General features: G+C 41.0%; 1 protein-coding gene across 1 annotated transcript in view; it reads left to right on the top strand.

Moving 5' to 3' along the window:
• Positions 1–4,169: 4,169 nt before the first annotated feature.
• LOC138951486 (U4/U6 small nuclear ribonucleoprotein Prp3-like) overlaps positions 4,170–20,798 on the top strand; it is a 32,441-nt gene continuing 15,812 nt past the window's right edge. The window contains exons 1-9 of the mRNA XM_070323090.1: positions 4,170–4,278; positions 4,723–4,890; positions 6,410–6,525; positions 7,371–7,490; positions 8,355–8,468; positions 10,843–11,123; positions 13,808–13,831; positions 14,722–14,815; positions 16,448–16,545. Coding sequence (XP_070179191.1) covers positions 4,746–4,890; positions 6,410–6,525; positions 7,371–7,490; positions 8,355–8,468; positions 10,843–11,123; positions 13,808–13,831; positions 14,722–14,815; positions 16,448–16,545 — 992 coding nt within the window. The 5' untranslated portion in view covers positions 4,170–4,278; positions 4,723–4,745. The remainder of the gene's footprint in view (positions 4,279–4,722; positions 4,891–6,409; positions 6,526–7,370; positions 7,491–8,354; positions 8,469–10,842; positions 11,124–13,807; positions 13,832–14,721; positions 14,816–16,447; positions 16,546–20,798) is intronic.

Below are 20,798 nucleotides of genomic sequence, written 5' to 3'. Positions count from 1 at the left end.
ACACACACACACACACACACACACACAGACAGACACACACACACACACACACACACACGCACATACACCACGACCCTCGTTTCGATTCCCCCTCGATGTTAAAACATTTAGTCAAAACTTGACTAAATGTAAAAACGTGCATCCCCTTCCGTAGACGCCGTGGGTAAATATCCGCGAGAAGTAATTAAATTTAATTATTAATTTAATTATTACCGCGCGGAATAAAGGTATCAAAAAGGAAAAACGTGAATACCCTTCCGTAGACGTCGTGGGGCCGTGTGGACCCACATTGTTATGTATTAATTTCGCTCCACGCGACTTGCTTATTAACTTCAAAATTAAACAGATCGTAGAAAATGATGTTTAGAGCCAATACCTGAAGGTTTGTGACTTCTCTCCCTAGTTTGTATGTAAGTTCCTTCAGTTTGAGAAACATGGGTCCGCATGGCCCCACGATGTCTTCCTTGTGTAGTCTAAATTTGACCTTTGTTTTTTTAATTACTTCTCGCTGAAATGTAATGATCTTTTAGGACATAAGAGCTTTTTAGGTGTCTGAGGCATTCTTAAAAGCTCATTAAAAAAATTCCAACTGGTTTAAGAGATATTTGCAATTAAACACCCTTCTGGGTCCACACGGACCCACGACGACCGGCGTAGGTTAATACGGGAGAACTGTAACAGTACACATTGAGTGAACCAAAGAAAAAGCATGGATCTTCATATTTCAAGTAATTGTAACCCCAGCTGACACGTCAAAAGTAATCTCATCTTGTGGGTGACACACAACACAGATAAAATACTACACTGTAATTAATATTTGTTGTATTTCCAAATCGCTTTAGCTTCCGAGTTGTGATAATCAGGACCTCTGAGCTTTAAAGCTTTGTTTCTGACTGCATACTGGACATGGTAAGAAATGAGATGAGCCACTCTGTAAACATTCATATGAGGATTATACAGATCACCGTATGTATGTTATTGCTACGGTGAGACACGCTACGAAAAGAAAAGAAAAATTGCTTGTGAAACTTACCAGTTGCTGATTTTTTTGCGCGGTGTGGTGTTGGTGGTGGTGGTGTGTGTGTGTGTGTGTGTGTGTGTGTGTGTGCCTCACGGTGTACGTGTGTGTGTGTGTGCGTGTGTGTTCCCCACGGTGTGTGTGTGTGTGCGCACAATCTTTATTCTCAAGAAATGAGAGCTCTGGACACAATGCAACAGCCAGGAAGAATCTAAAATAAAACCTGCACTGGTTTGCTATCAGTGGAGTGACTGTGACAGTGACAGTGGCAGAAAAATGTACAGATATTCACTGCATCATTTGCCCACCTAGCTGGCTCGAGAATAAGTAGCACAGAGAATAACAACAGACTAGTAATACCCGTGCTCCGCACGGGATTTTTTTCTTCTTCGTTAATTACAGAGTTAATTATGAATAAGCAACAACAAAATCGTGTTCAATGTGCAATGTCACACGCGCGTACAGAACAAAATGCCATACATTTAATGGGAGAGATAACAAGTCGCGTAAGGCGAAAATACAATATTTAGTCAAGTAGCTGTCGAACTCACAGAATGAAACTGAACGCAATGCCATTTTTCAGCAAGACCGTATACTCGTAGCATCGTCAGTCCACCGCTCATGGCAAAGGCAGTGAAATTGACAAGAAGAGCGGGGTAGTAGTTGCGCTAAGAAGGATAGCACGCTTTTCTGTACCTCTCTTTGTTTTAACTTTCTGAGCGTGTTTTTAATCCAAACATATCATATCTATATGTTTTTGGAATCAGGAACCGACAAGGAATAAGATGAAAGTGTTTTTAAATTGATTTGGACAATTTAATTTTGATAATAATTTTTATATATTTAATTTTCAGAGCTTGTTTTTAATCCGAATATAACATATTTATATGTTTTTGGAATCAGCAAATGATGGAGAATAAGATAAACGTAAATTTGGATCGTTTTATAAATTTTTTTTTTTTTTACAATTTTCAGATTTTTAAGGACCAAAGTCATTAATTAATTTTTAAGCCACCAAGCTGAAATGCAATACCGAAGTCCGGGCTTCGTCGAAGATTACTTGACCAAAATTTGAACCAATTTGGTTGAAAAATGAGGGCGTGACAGTGCCGCCTCAACTTTCACGAAAAGCCGGATATGACGTCATCAAAGACATTTATCAAAAAAATGAAAAAAACGTTCGGGGATTTCATACCCAGGAACTCTCATGTCAAATTTCATAAAGATCGGTCCAGTAGTTTAGTCTGAATCGCTCTACACACACACAGAGACAGACAGACAGACACACGCACATACACCACGACCCTCGTTTCGATTCCCCCTCGATGTTAAAATATTTAGTCAAAACTTGACCCGAAAAAATACCCGAAAGAAGGCAGACATGCAATAGATTTCAGCAAGATTCCTTGAAATCCCCCCTCCATGTATGGCCTATGCCTGGGTTAAACAATTAGAAAAGAAAAACAACGAAAGAATGCAGCGATGCATTAGCAAAAATCCTGCAGTTGAGCTGTGGCGTGGCAAGGCAAAATCAAATTGTCGGGGGAGAGAAACGTGGTGAATGGTGAAATAATGTTGCAAATTCTCTTTAGTATAAACCCTGTGGCAGAATTCAGTAAGGTTTTGGAACGCTTTAAGAAAGTTTTACAGAATGAAAATGGGATTTACCTGTCGAGTGTATAGAGCTAGTTGTATATCCAGATATCCAGAGGACAAACTCTAAATATCTCTCTTTCTCCCTGTCTGTCTTCCAGTGATCTGGTTGTTGTCACCTACAACAACAACAAATGCTGTACATGCAAACGATGTTCCAAGACAAAAGTGTGTGTGAACTTAATCAAAATAACAAATTTCAGTTTGTTGAGCACCGCATCTCTTCCCAGTCTTGCAGCGTTTTGAAAGTTGGAAGCATTAAAGGTAAAAGCCATCGTAAAGATACGAAATGGAACTCTAAAACGTCTAAAATATATAATGATTCAAACGCATATTGTAACTAAATGACAACAGAAAATATACATGGTCCAAACACACACACACACACACAATCGAGTGCACGCATCCATGCATATAAAGTCATGTACACACACACACACACACACACACACACACACACACACACACAAACACACACCCAATAAAGGTACGTCCAATGGCACGTGTGTGTGCTGTTTTCAGGTAATAGCACCGCCCTCCCTCCCCCCTCATGTATGGCCGATACATGTATGATTCAAACGCATATTATAACTAAATGACAACCTATGCCTGGGTTAGAAAAGTAGAAAAATAACCATTTGCTCCATGCTGTTTCCAGGTAATACACCCCCCCCCCCCCCCCCCCTCATATGTATTGTAATTGTAATTTGTATGGCCTAAGCAAGATTTTTTCTGCATCTCATCTGCATGGGTAACGCCGGCAGAATCCAAAACTTTGCCCCCAGCAAGATTCCTTGAAATACCCCCCTCGTGTATGGCCTATGCCTGGGTTAGTAAACAACGAAAGCATGCAGCGTTTCTTTCTGCATCTGCATGGGTAACGCCGGTGTGACGTTTTCATCTTTCGCCGTGTTGATATTTCGCTTCTCGGCCTCGTTGATCTAGTATAAACTCTACACTGAACAAAAAAACACCCTTCGATAGTACTGATGAGCGACCTTGTGTACCTTACATTCATGGGGCCAAATTTGTCCAACCAATTTGTTTTATTTAACTTAGAAATTTGATTCATCCTAAAAAAATTTTCTTCTTACTCAAGGGACGTAACCACTCAGGACACGTTTTCGAAGAATTCGATTTTGGGGGTGAAATCTATTAAATTTTACTACCACATGACTGACTAAATGTAAAAACAAGAAAGGTAAGTTGTAACTTGACTAAATGTAAAAACAAGAAAGGTAAGTTGTTGGACCGTTTGTTATTGACAAAAAAAATACGTTACATTCACAAATATACATCATCAATACGTTGATGTGATCATGTGCCTGTTGGTGATGCTCTAATCTTAACACAGAAAACACTGTTTTCTCTACTTCATACCTGCTGTTTACTTTTGTTTTTGTTGTTTTTGGTAAGACGGGGTAAAAAGACATTTAACTCATAAAATGTAACGCCGATTTCCATTGGACACCGTCAGGTATCTGTCCAATGAAATACAGTGTATCTTTGGACGCCATTTTGGGGTAACTTTTGGTGTGCAAAGCAAATGGCTTACAGAAGATTGAAGTGGATTATGATATAAAGCTTGAACGTATAGTAACCAAACGGTAATGACTTCATTGAGTTATCTCGAACTGATAAAACATGTGTGCGCATGTCTTCTTTATGTCATTAATGTTGGTAGTCTTTTGATCAGAGTTCAAACAAGCTACGTTTCTTGCACGCATCACGCAGTTGAAAAAGTGAATTTCTGAAACACATGACAGGTATACTGTGTTGAAAGCATCTTCTGCTAAATCTGTAAAAATATGTTTCACACTCTGTGGACTTTAACCCTGGCGTCCACTTAATTAACAAATCGAGGAGGAAAGCAACCCACCTTTTTCACATTCCACGCAGTTTTAAATAACCACCTTTTTAGGTATTAATATCAATAATATCATACTGTCATGCATTACAAGTCCAAAGCAATCCATCGTTTTGTTGTATCGGTGTACGAAACACACACACACATAAGTATTGAATTGAACTGAAATGTTTTGTATGTGCAGATTGCCACACGACCATTATCAGAATGTCACTGTCACACAGAGAGGTGGAGGACCTGAAGGGGGTGCTGTGTGAGACAGTGAAAACATTCTTAGGGTTCAATGAAACTTCCCTGGTTTCTGCTGCGCTCAACTGCATCACCAAAGGATATGACAAACAGAAAACTGTTGGTAAGAAAATGTCCGATGTTTGTTTGCTTGCTGTTGTGTTTGTAGCATTTTTAGTACTAGTAGTACTAGCAATCTCCTGATGTAGACGGATGTTTGACAAAATTAATCTCAAATGTTCACTCTATTTAGGCCAACAAAAATAAAGTCTGTTTACAGTAACATAGGCCCAAAAAGTAGGGTCGGTAGGTCGGGATTTTTTTCTTTTTTTTTTTTCCCAAAAAACCATATTTTTACGTTATTTTGCCCAAAAAACAAGATTTTTTTTTTTTCCCCCAAATGCTAAAAAAAGTCTAGGGTCGCGCGAAAAAACTAGGGTCGGTCGGGTTACCGTAAACAGACCTATTTTTTTTTTTGGCCTTAGTGTGTGATGTCACTTTCACAAGGCTTCTGCAGGATAAGGAGATAGGAGGGGGGGTTGGGGGGTGGTGGGATTGCTTTCACAGTATGTAGTAGTGGTTAGGGACTGGATTGGTATCCATAAGCCTCACGGATTTTTTCGCGTCCCATCTCATTATCAAATTTGATTGCAGGTCAATCATATTAACATGCTCAAAGTCGTATTTACTCAATATCAACTATCGTACAAATAAAGTGACTCTGTCAAGTGTCATAAGTTTTTGTATGTCCAGCACATTTTTGAAAGTGTTAATAGTTTGTGCATTTTTACTGTTAATGTTATGGTACTGTTACTGTTAGTTGAGTTGCTTAAAGCAGGTATTTGATGCTTTAGTTAGTATTTTTACTATTAGTTAGGCCAACAAAAAAAATAGGTCTGTTTACGGTAACCCGACTGACCCTATTTTTTTCGCGCGACCCTAGACTTTTTTTGGGCATTTGGGGGAAAAAAGAAAAAAAATCTTGGTTTTTTTGCAAAATAACGTAAAAATATGTTTTTTGGGAGGGAATACCGACCTACCGACCCTATTTTTGGGGTCTATGTTACCGTAAACAGACCTATTTTTTTTTGGGCCTTAGTCCCCTGTTTATTTGAGTTTGAGGTGAGATTTGGTGAGTGGGGCAAGGAAGTAGCGTTTGTTGGATAATTCTTGTCGCGAGGAAGGCTAGGATTTGCTGAGAGTGAGAGTAGGTGAGCATGCCTGGGAGGTGCTGGCTAAGCGAGAAAAAATGCTGGCCGCACAGCTGCCAATCCAATTGGTTGTTTAGGGATCAGTGCTGACGACCTTTTTCGGTATCAACCATTAACCTGTGGTGTTTAATTCTTGCATAGCTAGCCATCAAATCGTTTCATTTACACTCTTGCTGTCTTGCATAGCGAGAGGCTTGCGGTGAGCAATTCTTGCCTGAAAGATAGGGGGACAGGTATACAATATAATATGAGTTATGCAATCCTCAGAAAATGCAGATGAAATTGTTTCATTAGGAAATTTCTCAGTATTTTGGGTGTTCTTTCAGGTTCTGGCGTCTTGTTTGTGTGTGTCTCTAGTAGAAGTATTACCCACTGATATACGCCTTGTACTATATAATTATGCTAACCTAAGTTATGCTTCCTCTGTTGCAGACAAGTTATCTGACCTGCTGGACAGCGGGCAGGCCAATCACTTTGCAGACAAGATCTACACGGTGTATGAAGAATATCGCTCGTCAAATCGTCACACCAAGCCCAAGAGGAGGAAGGTGAGTGTGGGTTTTGTGCTTGATCAACATGTTTCATTTTTGTTTCATTTTATTTCACCCAGCCCTGAAAGTCCAACAAATGGTGTACCAGCCTTTAGCTAGTGATTATGAAAATTTACTAGCCAGAGAGCAAACTTTACTAACCAAACCAACAATTTCTTTCAGCAGTTTTACTCGCATTTGAGTAAAATTCACGCCACTTTTAGGCCTGTAACCTTCACCAGATGATGTGGGCCGTGTACGACCCATACTATGTAAAGAAGGACTCAACGCGAAAAGTATTGGTGGTACACGACCCATACCATCCGAGTAAGGATAAACACTTCACCGCCTCTTTGCAGTGTATAGGTCGTAGACTCGAATAGGGATAAACAGTGAAACATTTGTTCACAAACCCGATATGGGATGTACACCACCCACACCATCCGGACTGTGAAGTTCAAATTATGTCATTGTTATTTGTTTGTTTACAAACATAATCATCTGAAACTTGGTCAGCAGGAAGGACCTGTGGTGTTTGAGGATGACATGAAATCTCAAGCCAAAACTCCCCATAGTTTCAGAGATACCGTTACTTTTATGTGTACCTGGGTCATCTCCGACCCAAGAAGCACAGTGAAGGTTAACTTGCCCCATCGCTGTGAAATTTGAGTCATTTCCTCCCAGTAAAGTACTAAAGATGGCAGTAACAAAGCCGTGCTACCCAGATGTGTGCCTGTTTAGGTGTAATCAGCCTCCTTAAAAATAAACCTCCCCTTCTCAGTCTCATTATAAAGTACATGTCTATGAAAAGTGAGAAAAAAATCTGAATTTGGCTTTAATGAATCTCCTGTGTTGTGTCGCAGGATGAAGGGGAAGAGGTCAAAGAAGTCAAGGTCAAGAAGCGACGGTTCATGGACGACGATGAGGCGGCTACAATACCTGGTCCTGGTACCCCCAGTCCTGGCGCTCTCACCGCTGAAAAAGTGAGTGCTGTCTTCTCTTTCCCTAGCCTTTCTGTGTGAAAAGAATTGGTTGTGGTCAAGTACACAATTACTATCCCCCATCTTCCAATCACACACACACACACACACACACACACACACATATACGCTCATAGTTTCTTTTTCATCACACATGAATTTTGAACTCTTTCTCACACACACTCTTACTATACTCCCATCATCTATAAGCAGGGGTGGGACGGATTTCCGCGGACACAACTTACAAATTCCGCTGGAGTAATCTATTTTTCCGCGTCCCATTTCATCACAGTATCTATAACGTCTTGACTGAATGATATGGAGAGAAGTGAAGATGGAACAGAACACTGGAGGCTTGAGAGTTAAATTGTGCTGACTGAAAACTCCTGATAACTAATAGTCATTTTGAGCTTCAATGCATTGGGGCGTCACTTGGATCATACTATTGCCAGTATTGGATTATGGATACATGGTTCATTACCTTAGTATGCACCATTACAATGTTACCATTGTTGTGTGAAAGTGTTGTTGTTGTTGGTTGTTTTTTTTTGGGGGGGAGGTGAGGAGAATGTCTTTTTTACCTGATCCAAACGAGTTGAATTTTAGTCTCAGAATGCACCAGATTTCACAGATTTTAATGTACCATTTAAAAAAAAATCGACAAAAGATTTTAATGTACCATTTTTAAAATAATATCGAAAAAAGGGATTTCCTCGTTTTTCATCACAAGAGAGTCCCACCCCTGAGTCTGAGCTGTGATAAATAAGAAGTGGTTTGTATTAGACCAAGAGTTACTGTTTGTCTTCAGAAGTAAAATGGTTGAATATTTTCGGTATACAAAAAATTAACAAGTTATTTTATTTTCAGATCAAGGAGATGATGGAGAACGCAAGACGGGAACTGCAGGAGAGGAAGGCACAGCTGGGGATTCCAGCCACCCCTAAACCCGCCGCACCCCCTCCTGCCCCCCCGCAGCAAAGGGTAAGGCCAGAAAAAATAATAGGTGCGGTTACGGTAACATAGCCAAAAAAAATAGGGTAGGAAGGTAGGCAATCACTTTTTTTTTTTTAACTTTTTTTTCTAATGTGTACAAATTAAACCTAATTGACAGGGAAATAAGTGTGCGACTCGGGCGCTTTCGCTTTCATTGCGTTTTCTGCACTCGTTTTCTTGGTTTATTTTGTTTTTTGTTTTTTGTTTTTGACAAATGTAATAAAAAGTTATAGGGTCGGCCCCTAAAAATAGGGTAGGTCGGGTTATCGTAACCACACCTATTTGTTTTTTAGGCCTAAGTGTGGGAGTTAGAATCTTTTGTGTGAATGGGATTTTGGCGTCCGCCCCGTGATCGGGAGGTCGTGGGTTCGAACCCCGGCCAGGTCATACCTAAGACTTTAAAATTGGCAATCTAGTGGCTGTTCCGCCTGGCGTCTGGCATTATGGGGTTAGTGCTAGGACTGGTTGGTCCGGTGTCAGAATAATGTGACTGGGTGAGACACGAAGCCTGTGCTGCGACTTTTGTCTTGTGTGTGGCGCACGTTATATGTCAAAGCAGCACCGCCCTGATATGGCCCTTCGTGGTTGGCTGGGCGTTAAGCAAACAAACAAACAAACAAAAATGGGATTTTGTAGAGTTTGTGCTTTCCTGCACTTATGCTCACAGACGCTCTTTTTGCATGTCAGGGGCTCACATCCACGTCGGACATGGGACATACACGGATATATTTTCCAAATGTCCTATACATTTTTCATGCAAGAGGACATATGTCCTATTGGTTTTGTCACAAAGTGACCATTGTCCGATTATGCTTTTATTTGATCCGGACATTGTCAGTACTTTCCAATTTACAGTATTTTGATTTGCTATTTTATCGATCTTTTGCGAAGCGATGTGTCTCTCCAAGCAGACGAAACTTTGGGAGACTGTATGCGCTTTTTGTAGAGAAGAGCTTCCAAGGGTCGCAACTCTGAATGCTCCAAGCCGGCTGACAGTTGCCTCCCTTCCGTCTCGTATTTTTTCCTGAAAAAGCAACATGTCGCCGAAACAAAATTTACCTTTTTGCCAAGATCATTATTTTATTTTTTTTGTTCAGGACCCTATCACTTTTGCATCGTCCAGGACATTTGTCCTATGCCACCTCTCATGGATGTGAGCCCCTGCACTAGGTAGTTTTAGAGAGACGAACAAAGCCCACCACTTTCCTTTCGCCGCCTCATTTTCTTTTTTCCGCTCGGATGCGCGCGCACAACGAAACTCAACAGTGCGTGTTGTACATTTAGAGGTTTAGACGTTACGGCAGAGAAATTCTGTTCGCAGAAGAAGCACTGACAACACATGTGCGATTAATTTGCAACCCGAAGCTCTACTCATAACATTTATAACTGTTCAAAGTGAGACAGTGCACAAATTAAGGTCTGCCCTATAAATGTAAGTATTCTATCGATATTAGGGAAGAAATAGAACTCTAAAGTCGTGAAGCGGCAATCGGCTCCTGGCCGCCATCTTTGATTTTGCCTAACACAACTTAGGGAAATGTATGCTACAGAAATCCAGTCAAAGATTCACTTGAGCGTCCTTTCCAGATCTTACAGTAGGAAGATATGAACAGTTAAAATAACAATCAGGTAACCTATATCCAATGAATTAAAGGTTTCCATACAGAAATAACCAAAACATGATTACATAGTTAACAAAAGTAGATTCGTAGAATCGCCCAAATCGAGGAAAATCGTTTGTGTATTTGGTGTGAACTTCCTTTCACAGAGAACTGGAAGTGACCTGTACGCAACATTTGTGATGTAGCATTTCCTTATATGGCACGAAAGGAATGTGGTTGGTTAAAATGAGATCGTTCTGAATCAAGCTACTAACACACACACACCAGGGACTCCCCAAAACTCAGGAACATGCGTACTAGGCATTGAGAAAATCTCACTTACCCTATGTTTCCTCTAGCTACAACTGTTTTTGTTTTTGTTTTTTTCTTTAACTCAATAGACAGAACAACCTGTTCATTGTGAGTTCTACAAAATTATAACTGCTCAAACCTCAAAGGAAGCAGGTACAAATTGAAACAGGTATGTGTTTACATTTTGTAAAGTAGATAAGTTTATCTTGTTGTGCTCCCTTAATTACAACTTTCAATTACGGCTTTGTATTTATGCAACTGAATAAAAAAACCTGTTTAAACCAAAGTAGGCGTTTCCGGGATCTGCTTATGGGTTCTTCAGCAGGCGATTATGAGCACTCTGGGAGGCATTTAGTTAAGATGAAAAATAGCGTATAAAAGACAAAGAAATGAAATAGCGTACGACCTCCAGCAAGCTCAACAACCATCTTTCTTTCTTTCCCCCCCAGATGCCTTCAAGCGACAAGAACATGGCGCAGTCCCAGAAAGCATTGAACGACTCCATGTCCAAAGCCAATCGAGCGAAAGAACTGCAGGCTCAGATTCAGGCTCGCCTCATGGGGCTCTCCATGGGTGGTGGAGCCATGCCAGGACTGGGGATGCCGCCCATGGGGGGAGCCCAACAAAGGGGAGGGATGCCGCCCATGGGGGGAGCCCAGCAAAGGGGGGGGATGCCGCCCCCGCTCATGCCTGGCTTGGGGGGTCACAACAGCCAGCAACTACAACAGCAGTAAGTATGGTTGTGGTGATGGTGGAGCGCTGAAAGTCCACAAAATGGGGCACTGGCCAGTATTTCTTATAATTTACTAGCCAGAGAGCAAATTTTACTCGCCAAACTAACCATTTGTTTCAGCAACTTTTCTCGTATTTGGCGAGTACAGTGAAAACTGTCAAATACGGTCACTGGACTTAGCGGACACTCGCAGAATACGGACAGTCAGTCTCGGCACGGACTGCTTTACACTGTAAAACACCTGTACCTTACGGCCACCTCGGCATTACGGACGCGGACACGTATTTTGGGTCCATAATAAGTGTGTGCGGCCAGATCAAAGGCATTGTGATAGCTGGGTGGCCTTGTTAAAAGACACGACCTTCTTCCCAGGGGTCAATGACCCAGTTTTTGCCATGAGAGGTGGTTCCCCTGTCATATCTGAGAGAGGAAACACTTCCTGCATGGGGGTCAGTGACCGGTCAGTGACCGAGTTTAACAGAGTGGAAATCTGTGTGTGCGGCCAGATCAAAGGCAGGGCAGTACCTAGTAGCTGAAACATGCATTATCACAAGTTTTTAAACTCAGGCATGGTACTGAAGGAATGGCAGTTTCAGCTGAAATAAAGCCGGGGGTCCAGCTAGGGGGCCGCTCAGGCGACTTTTTACTAATTCAAATGTGTTTAGTGCCCTCTCCTTGAAGCTGAGAGGGATATAAGTGAAAGATAACAAGGCTTGAGTAAGAAAAAATAATAATCTCAAGTCAATCAGCAGATTATTTTTTATTTATTTTTTTCGGATTTTCGTTTTTGAGAGTACCATGCCTGAAACTTGTTTTACAACAGTCAATATTAAATGTTTCTCTATTTAATCTAAACAGCTTCTGTTTTTCTTATAAATGTACATGTACATGTGCAGTACTCTCTCTCTCTCTCTCTCAACTTGACTTTGTCGCGTTTACTTGCACCTGTCTAATAAGGACACCTGCAGAATAAGGACACTTTTGTCTGGTCCCAAGGGTGTCCTTATTTGACAGGTTTTACTGTAGATTAACATTTCTAGTCGCCATTTACATGTTTCTACTTGCCATGGCGAGTAAAGTACTCGCCACTTTCAGGCCTGTGGTGGTGGTGATGGCGGGGAGTAAGGGATGGAATGTAATGTAGGGGGCATAGTAAGTCATTTGATAGAGCGCTGGACTTGTGATTCTAGGGTCACAGGTCTGAATCCAGGCCAGCTTTGGCACAGTCTGTGTTGTAGATCAGTTCTTTCTGGTTTGTGTCAAAGATAGTTTTCAGTCATCAGAACATTTAGACTTGCCAACAACAGTAGTTACACTTCATGTTAGTGGATGAAGGGGGGGGGGGGTATGTTATATCCTTTTTTTTTCAATGGTTGGTTTGATGCATAGTTTAAAAATAACATATGCTCATACCTGGCTTGGGGGGTCACCACAGCCAGCAACAGCAACAACAACAGCAATAAGTGTGGTTGTGGTGATGGTGGAGCGCTGAAAGTCCACAAAATGGGGCACTGGCCTTTGGCTAGTATTTCTTATAAGGCAAAAAAAAAAAAGGTCTGTTTGCGGTAACATAGGCCAAAAAAATAGGGTCGGTAGGTCGGGATTTTAAATTTTATTTAAATTTTTTTTTCTCCAAAAAAACATATTTTTAAGTTATTTTGCCAAAAAACAAAGACTTTTTTTTTTTTGCCCAAATACCCCCAAAAAGTCTAGGGTCGCGCGAAAAAAATAGGGTCGGTCGGGTTACCGTAAACAGACCTATTTTTTTTTTTGGCCTAATTTACTAGCCAGAGAGCAAATTTTACTCGCCAAACCAACCATTTGTTTTAGCAACTTTTCTCGTATTTGGCAAGTAGATGAACATTTTTACTCGCCATTTACATGTTTCTACTCGCCACTTTCAGGCCTGTGATGGCGGGGATTAAGGGAATGTAATGTAGGGGGTTTAGTAGCGCAGTTAGTAGAGCCCTGTACTTGCAATCCTTGGGTCACAGGTCTGAATCCAGGCCGTCTTTGTCACAGATCAACTGTGTGTCTGTTGTAGATCAGCTCTTTCTGGTTTGTCTCAAAGATAGTTATCAGTCATCAGAATATTTCGACTTGCTTAGAACAGTAGCTTCATTTCCTGTTAGTGGACATCCTTTTTTTTCCAATGATCGGTTTGATCATAGACCAAATAGCCTGGACCGCCAACTCGTCACGTGACCCTTCGAGGTTACGACGCTCGACTTTCACAGGGGCGCTTGGTGTCCGGTTTGAAAGACAGTGAAAAGAAAGCACGCTCGAGTTATTTGTGACAATGGGAGGAGACAATGAACTGGATTTTACAAAACTCCAAACTAAACTTAACAAAACTCAGCGAAAAACATGTTCCATATGCACTTTAGCTGAGTTTATTTTAGCATTTTCAGAACTTACCTCGGCAACTTCGTCCATGTTTACAATCAACACCGGATATGACATCCCCTTGATTTCTGAAGGCCAAGAAGAGCGGGGTAGTAGTTGCGCTGAGAAGGATAGCACGCTTTTCTGTACCTCTCTTCGTTCCTAAATGCGAGGGGCCGCTACCTCGTAATAGAGAGAAAGAGCGGAGAGAGAGCGAGTTGGCGGTCCAGGATAAATGGTCTATGGTTTGATGCATAGTTTTTAAATAACACATGCCACTTTGTGTTTTGTTTCAGAAAACAGAATGCACAGGCTTCAAAGTAAGTGGCTTTTTGTAATGGCTTTCACTGATTTATTATGATTGACTGGGTTTTTGAGTCACTTGAGAAAATGTGACTCTATGTAATCGGTCAGTGTTAGTCTGTCCGGCCGGCCGTCCGGCCGGCCGTCCGGCCGGCCGTCCGTAGACACCACCTTAACGTTGGACTTTTCTCGGAAACTATCAAAGCGATCGGGCTCATATTTTGTTTAGTCGTGACCTCCAATGACCTCTACACTTTAACGATGGTTTCGTTGACCTTTGACCTTTTTCAAGGTCACAGGTCAGCGTCAAAGGAAAAATTAGACATTTTATATCTTTGACAAAGTTCATCGGATGTGATTGAAACTTTGTAGGATTATTCTTTACATCAAAGTATTTACATCTGTAGCCTTTTACGAACGTTATCAGAAAAACAAGGGAGATAACTAGCCTTTTCTGTTCGGCAACACACAACTTAACGTTGGGCTTTTCTCGGAAACTATAAAAGTGACCGGGCTCAAATTTTATGTGAACGTGACTCATTGTGTTGTGAATAGCAATTTCTTCCTGTCCATCTGATGCCTCATATAATATTCAGAACTGCGAAAGTGACTCGATCGAGCGTTTGCTCTTCTTGTTTTTTTTTATTGTGCTGGGCACTGCCAACCTTAGAAGGTTTGCCCCAGAGCCAAGTGCCTTGGTAAATGAACTAAATACCTCAAATAACTTGCTGAATAGAGTTGCAATTAGGAAGTTTGAGCCAGGGTTTCTCAAACATTATTTGAATTTGTTAGAGAGAAAAGAGATAAACCATCATAGAGTCTAGCACTATTTGTTGGTTTTGAAATGATCTAGATTATCCTCTGTTCAAAGTGCCTGAAGTAAAATTTCTTTTTTTGTTTTGCACAGGCCCACTCCTGTGATACTGAACGAGTTGGGTCAGACGATTGACGCCAAGACGGGACAGACTATTCAGCTGTCTCACTACACTCCCACTCTCAAGGTGAGCTGGATGTCGCTTTTGATCGCCCCAAACTCTGAGAAAAATGAAGTCTTAAAATCAGGCAAGGGAATCTTCCACCTTTTTGATGAGCCCCAGGGTCATTTCTGAGATCGGTGTAAATCCGTTGAGAAAATTGAGGTGGGGGGGGGGGGGTACAGTACTTTCATCCGCGTAATAGCTTCCATCGGCGATAGTTTATTCTCAATTGGCGTATTCTTATTTGGACTGAATGTTGCTTGTACGAAATTTGCCGAGTAGAACCCGAGGATGATAAGAATGCTGTCGGAATCAGCCGAGCAAGTGGTTTTATGCTTGTTCCGGAATTTGCCGAACATTTCCGAGCGCTTTCTTTGTTTTTACGGCTCGTGTAGTTTTTGGTCACCATGCATCGACGAATTACGTAAAGCAAAAAGGCCCTTGCGGCCGAAATCGACTCAAGTGTGAAAAACAAATGGAATTTTGGTTGGCTTGATGAGAGAGTGAAGACTTCGATCTTGTTGACGAAAGGCAAAGTAACAAAACTTGGATTCTGTAGGCTAAAGCCACAGAATGAATATGTTGTGTTTGTAAGGGACAGTACCAGAGACTTGGATTCTGTAGGCTGATGCCACAGGCTGAATATTTTGTGTGTAGGGTTCAGTGTAAGCCAGCGCCAGAGAGACAGTCTTATTGATATTTTAATAACACTATCACAGTGTGAAACTTTCCTTGTGGAGCCCATGAACATCTTGGAGTTAGAGGGATTCAATACCTTTAAAGTTCATGAATACATTCATCATCAGTGATCATCAATCCAATGAACTATTCTGAGGTAACCTTTTTTGTGTAGATAGTTTCTGAATGTTAATTGTTCTGAAAGTATGGTTTAGTGATACCAAGGAGATTGTTACTGCATTCAGATAAAGAGTTGGTGAGTCATTGTGTAAATTGGATTACATTTTGAACACATTGGTGAGAAATTACTGCAGCTTCAAGTGCACTGTTTTGTAAAGTTATGGTGTCTCCTGGTGCACGTTTTAGGTGTGGAAAATGCCAAAAACCCTCAGCTTCAGGGGGCAACGCCCCCTAACCCCCTGGCAGGGGCCTATGGCGGCCCCCGCATTATTTTCCTCCTTTTTGATGGCAGTAAATCACTAAATGTATGGTGTTTATGAATATGAACAGAATGTCTGATAAAGCAAGGTCTTAAAAGGCCACTGTAAGATACATCTTCTTCTTGAACTGCAACTCCCATGCATCCAGATATTTTTTACAACTGACCTTATGTATGACCAGTCCTACTACTCCATTACGTGGGCGTTTTTACCTACATCACACACATTCTTTTAAGACTGCTGCACATGACAATACAAAATTAAAAAGGCCTTCCCTTTTTCTATTTCCGGACAGGTTTTTTTGGTCAATAAGACAGTAGGTCTAGTGTGTGTTTCTTTGGGGGGATGTTTTGAGGGTTTATTTGCCTTTTACAACAGTTTTTGCAAACTTTGTTAAATAAAAAAAAAAAGAGCATCCAAGGGTTGGAGTTTGTTATTGTACAGGAGACATTGGATGGAGAAAAAAACTGCGCAATCCCTTTTTTTGCCATATGAACATGTATGAATTGTTTGTTATACAGTCTTGTTTGTTTTGCAGGCAAATATCCGTGCTAAGAGAAGGGAACAGTTCAAAGGTCTGATTGAGAAACCTCCAGAAGAAATTGCAGACAGCAAGTTTTTCGACGCAAGAATGGGGTGAGTCTCTCTTTTCTTCCTTTCTCTGCGTATCTCTTGCACTTCATTCCTCTTGTACCTTTTGGATACAAATACAGTGGAACCCCCCCCCCCCTGTTAAGACCTCCAACAGTCTGAGAAAATCAGGTCTTAAAAAGGAGGTAGTCTTAAAATGGGGGTACACTATTTTACAGACGTTATGAACAAAAGGTCTGAAAAATCAAGGTCTTAAAAAGGAGACAGTCTTAAAATGGGGGTACATTTACAGACGTTATGAACAAAAGGTCTAAGAAAACAAGGTCTTAAAAAGGAGGCAGTCTTAAAATGGGGGTACACTATTTTACAGACGTTATGAACAAAAGGTCTGAAAAATCAAGGTCTTAAAAAGGAGGCAGTCTTAAAATGGGGGTACATTTACAGACGTTATGAACAAAACGATGGGTTAAAACCAGAACCATCTAACTGGATTTCCACCATTTTGAGAAATGGCCACTTGAAGATTTCAACCCCTTAAAACAAATAGTAAACACAGGATTGTAGCCCTCATATTTTACACACTTGACTTAGAGGTAACACTGGTCATGCACACTAGTAATCAATTTAATTGAACAACTTTTTCATATGCAAAAAAGGTATAATTTGTTCTGCTTCCAGAATACACTCCTGCTCTTTTCTCAGTTCTGGAGCTAGAAAAGCCCAGTGCACCATAGCTGCTTCTGACTTCCACACAGACCCCACTGTGGCCTGTGCTACAGCAGTCAGAAGCAGCCTCCTCACACATAGCATGTTCTGCTTCCAAGCAAAGCTTATACTGTACATTAGTTCAAATCGTTTTTCAAAGTTTATTACCGTCATAAACAAACAAATGTCAAGTCACTTGCAAAAATATCATCAAGGACTCATGTATTCATTCATTGTGTGGCCTAATGAACGCAACACGCATAAATAAAAATTAAATTGCCGGTACTTTTCATAGCGAAAAAAACCCACAACACACACACAAAACTCTCTCTGAAATCATTACACTTTTTTTTTTTATTGTGTTTTTCAAGAAATCCCAACGGTAATCTTATGTTGTATCAGCTCATATCGTTTTGCGTTACGCACAAAAACTACAAACCCAATAACACTAACAACAAACCAAACGAACAAAGCAGCAAACAAGCAAGCAAACAAACGAATAAACACAAGGCTGAAGGCGCATTTTAACCACACAATGCAAATGGTAACAAAATCACGAGCTTTAGATCCTGACTGCATGCTACTCTGTTCATTATCAAGAAAACAAATTGGCATTCTTACCTTTTGTTGTACTTTCCTCTTCACAAAAATGTTGTGCACAAAGGTCGAAATAAATAATACACATTTTGCACTTTTAACAGTCGACCTCCTGTACTGCTTTTGTCTTAGCCGTTTGACCAGTTATTCCTGTGTAAAATTCATCTCTGAGTGTCTTCGCTTTTCGAACATAACTTTTCCCGTAGTCCCGGGTTGCAGAGTCTTTAAGTTCGGCTGAACTTCTTCTCATGAGGTGTCACATAGGATGCTTCCTTCATCGATGACAGAATTTTCTTTGTTGGGGTTCCATAAACAGATGGAAGAGATGCTGTGGTAGTTTCACCTTAACCGGGAGCAGTGTCTGACATATATACTACAAGCTGATGTGAATACACCTACAGGGTAACAGAAACTGTGGAAGCACACACAGGAGAAAGATGTACAGGAGTTGGGTAGCTTGATTCATTTTTGAGGGGTGGAATCACAATCAGCAAGTATTGGAGTTGATGCATGACTCGAACAGGAGGATAACCCCCATTCACCATGTTCTCAAAAGGATCTTCGATTGAAGAAACAGCACAATCGTCATATTTTGGGGTAGATTTTGCCAATGGAGACGCATCAAAGTCATCAGGTTTCACTTTTAGCATTGGCAGAAAGGAGATTATGCAACCGTAATCCGTGAATCCGAAGGACAGTCTCCTGAAATGCATGGTGCTTCTTACTTGCCTGGACGGCCTGATGATTCATCTCCTTTCAAACAGCGTCTGCAAAAGACATGGATACTATGAATGTTATCTCCTTTGAACAGGCAATTACTACATGTACTTCTATTTTAAAATTATTAACCGATAATTAAAAAAAAGGTAATTGCCTCCGTATTATCGCTTCTGCGTTAAAACTTTTCGTGTTTCTATTCACACAAACAAATGAAACATTAGTACTTGATTACACTCTGACCACTCATGCTCATCAGTTTGACATTGTGATAACCTCTGAATAACAAAATATATTAGAGTCAATTAAACTGACAAAATCCATCAACCAAATCATTCATTTATCCATCTTTACAAGCATACACAAATACTGTAAACACTCACTTACATTTTTTAATTTTTTAACAAACACTAAAGAGCTGCATGGATACACTACAACATTAAGGCATGAGCACATGCACACACCGTCACACACAAACACACACTGACACAAACAAACACACACTCGCGCAAGAACATTCACGCTGAAACAAACACATTTACCTGCCTGTGTTTTACAATTAGGAAAACAAAACACAAAAAGCTAGGAATCAGTTTGCAGATACAGGATTTAGACTGAATCAGAAGGTTAATCCCCTATATATTTGAAAAAGGAATCTGAATTTCAGCTTTTATGGTCTGTTCAAATGGGGAAAAAACATAATACATGAAGATACTCACTTGAATCTGTGTCCTGACTCGAGCAACAGCCAAATTGACTGTACAGCAGATGTAAAAATGGCAGAGAGCTGTTCTCTGTTCAAGTGTTTTCAGAAAGTGGACCATCCTTTTGTCAGTTTAGCACACTCCCCCCCCCCCCACCCCACCCCACCCCCTTGCACCCACTTTACCACCAACCCCCCTCCCCGGCCCCGACCCCCTTATTACCACCCTCCTCCCTCAATATCAAGGGACTGCAATCTTTCCTAATTCATTCTTCATACACTCTTTATCACAGGAAAGTTAATTGTGTTTAAACCCTGTACATCCGGAGTCAGGAATTCGGATACTGACACTTGACAGGTGTCACTGACCTGTTTTAGTTCCCACAGTCTATCAAATTCCTTTTTCTGTCGACAGCAGACTCTACTACTGCTAGTTACACTATTCTGTGTGCTGGAGGAAATCCTACACCACACAGAAAGGGTCAAGACCAGATACCACTACCGCGAATGTGCGCTTATCTGGCTGCGCTGAAAACAGGAAAAGTGACTGTGACACAGCAAGCAGAAGAGGTCAGGTGACGATGGCTGCATCTGGCTCGCAGTGAAACACTCCCCTTTCCCCACAGGCCTCAGTAGCAGAACAGACTAAACTGAACTTAGCACGTTCTGCTTCCAACCTGGATGGAGTTAGAGGGTTCTGCTTCCAAGATGAGCAGGAGAAATGCTTGGAGCCAGAACAAATTATGACTTATAAATACGCAATTATGCAAGATTTTCAAGAATCCTTCACAGAAAGTGAGAATCATGTTACCATAAGTCAAATAACTATAAAGTTGCAAAACATGTTATTTGGAGGTAATTGGTTCTGGTTTTAGCCCATCGACAAGGTCTAAGAAAACAAGGTCTTAAAAAGGAGGGAGTCTTAAAAAGGGGGTAATTTTACAGACGTTATGAACAAAAGGTCTAAGAAAACAAGGTCTTAAAAAGGAGGGAGTCTTAAAAAGGGGGTAATTTTACAGACGTTATGAACAAAAGGTCTAAGAAAACAAGGTCTTAAAAAGGAGGGAGTCTTAAAATGGGGTGTAATTTTACAGAGGTTATGAACAAAAGGTCTAAGAAAACAAGGTCTTAAAAAGGAGGGAGTCTTAAAATGGGGGTACATTTACACAGGTTATGAACAAAAGGTCTAAGAAAACAAGGTCTTAAAAAGGAGACAGTCTTAAAAGGGGGGTTCCACTGTACCCACTAACATTAAGGTTATCTCAGAAGTTTTTCAAGCTAGACCTTTGATGTTGGTTGAAAAAAATGGTTGTCTTTGGAAAATAATGTCTTTAGAATTGTCGAGGGGATAAAGGAGGGGGGGGGGGGGGGGGGGTGTGTCATCTAGCAGAATGCAGTGTTGTTGCCAGGCCTCGGTCTTCGGTCTCTGACGCATTCCTTTCTGATTTGACACATTGGACCTAGCCTTGTCCGGTCGATGGACCGATAGTTTTACGTTTTGGTGGTCAACTGACCGATGCATAATCGCACAAGGCGGACAAGGTCTGCAATGAATGGAATGGGCCATGGGAGTTGC

The sequence above is a fragment of the Littorina saxatilis genome, linkage group LG16, assembly GCF_037325665.1.
Source record: "Littorina saxatilis isolate snail1 linkage group LG16, US_GU_Lsax_2.0, whole genome shotgun sequence".
NCBI lineage: Eukaryota > Metazoa > Mollusca > Gastropoda > Littorinimorpha > Littorinidae > Littorina > Littorina saxatilis.
Note: the sequence above shows the minus strand (reverse complement) of the source record. Positions and strands in the feature narration are given on the sequence as shown.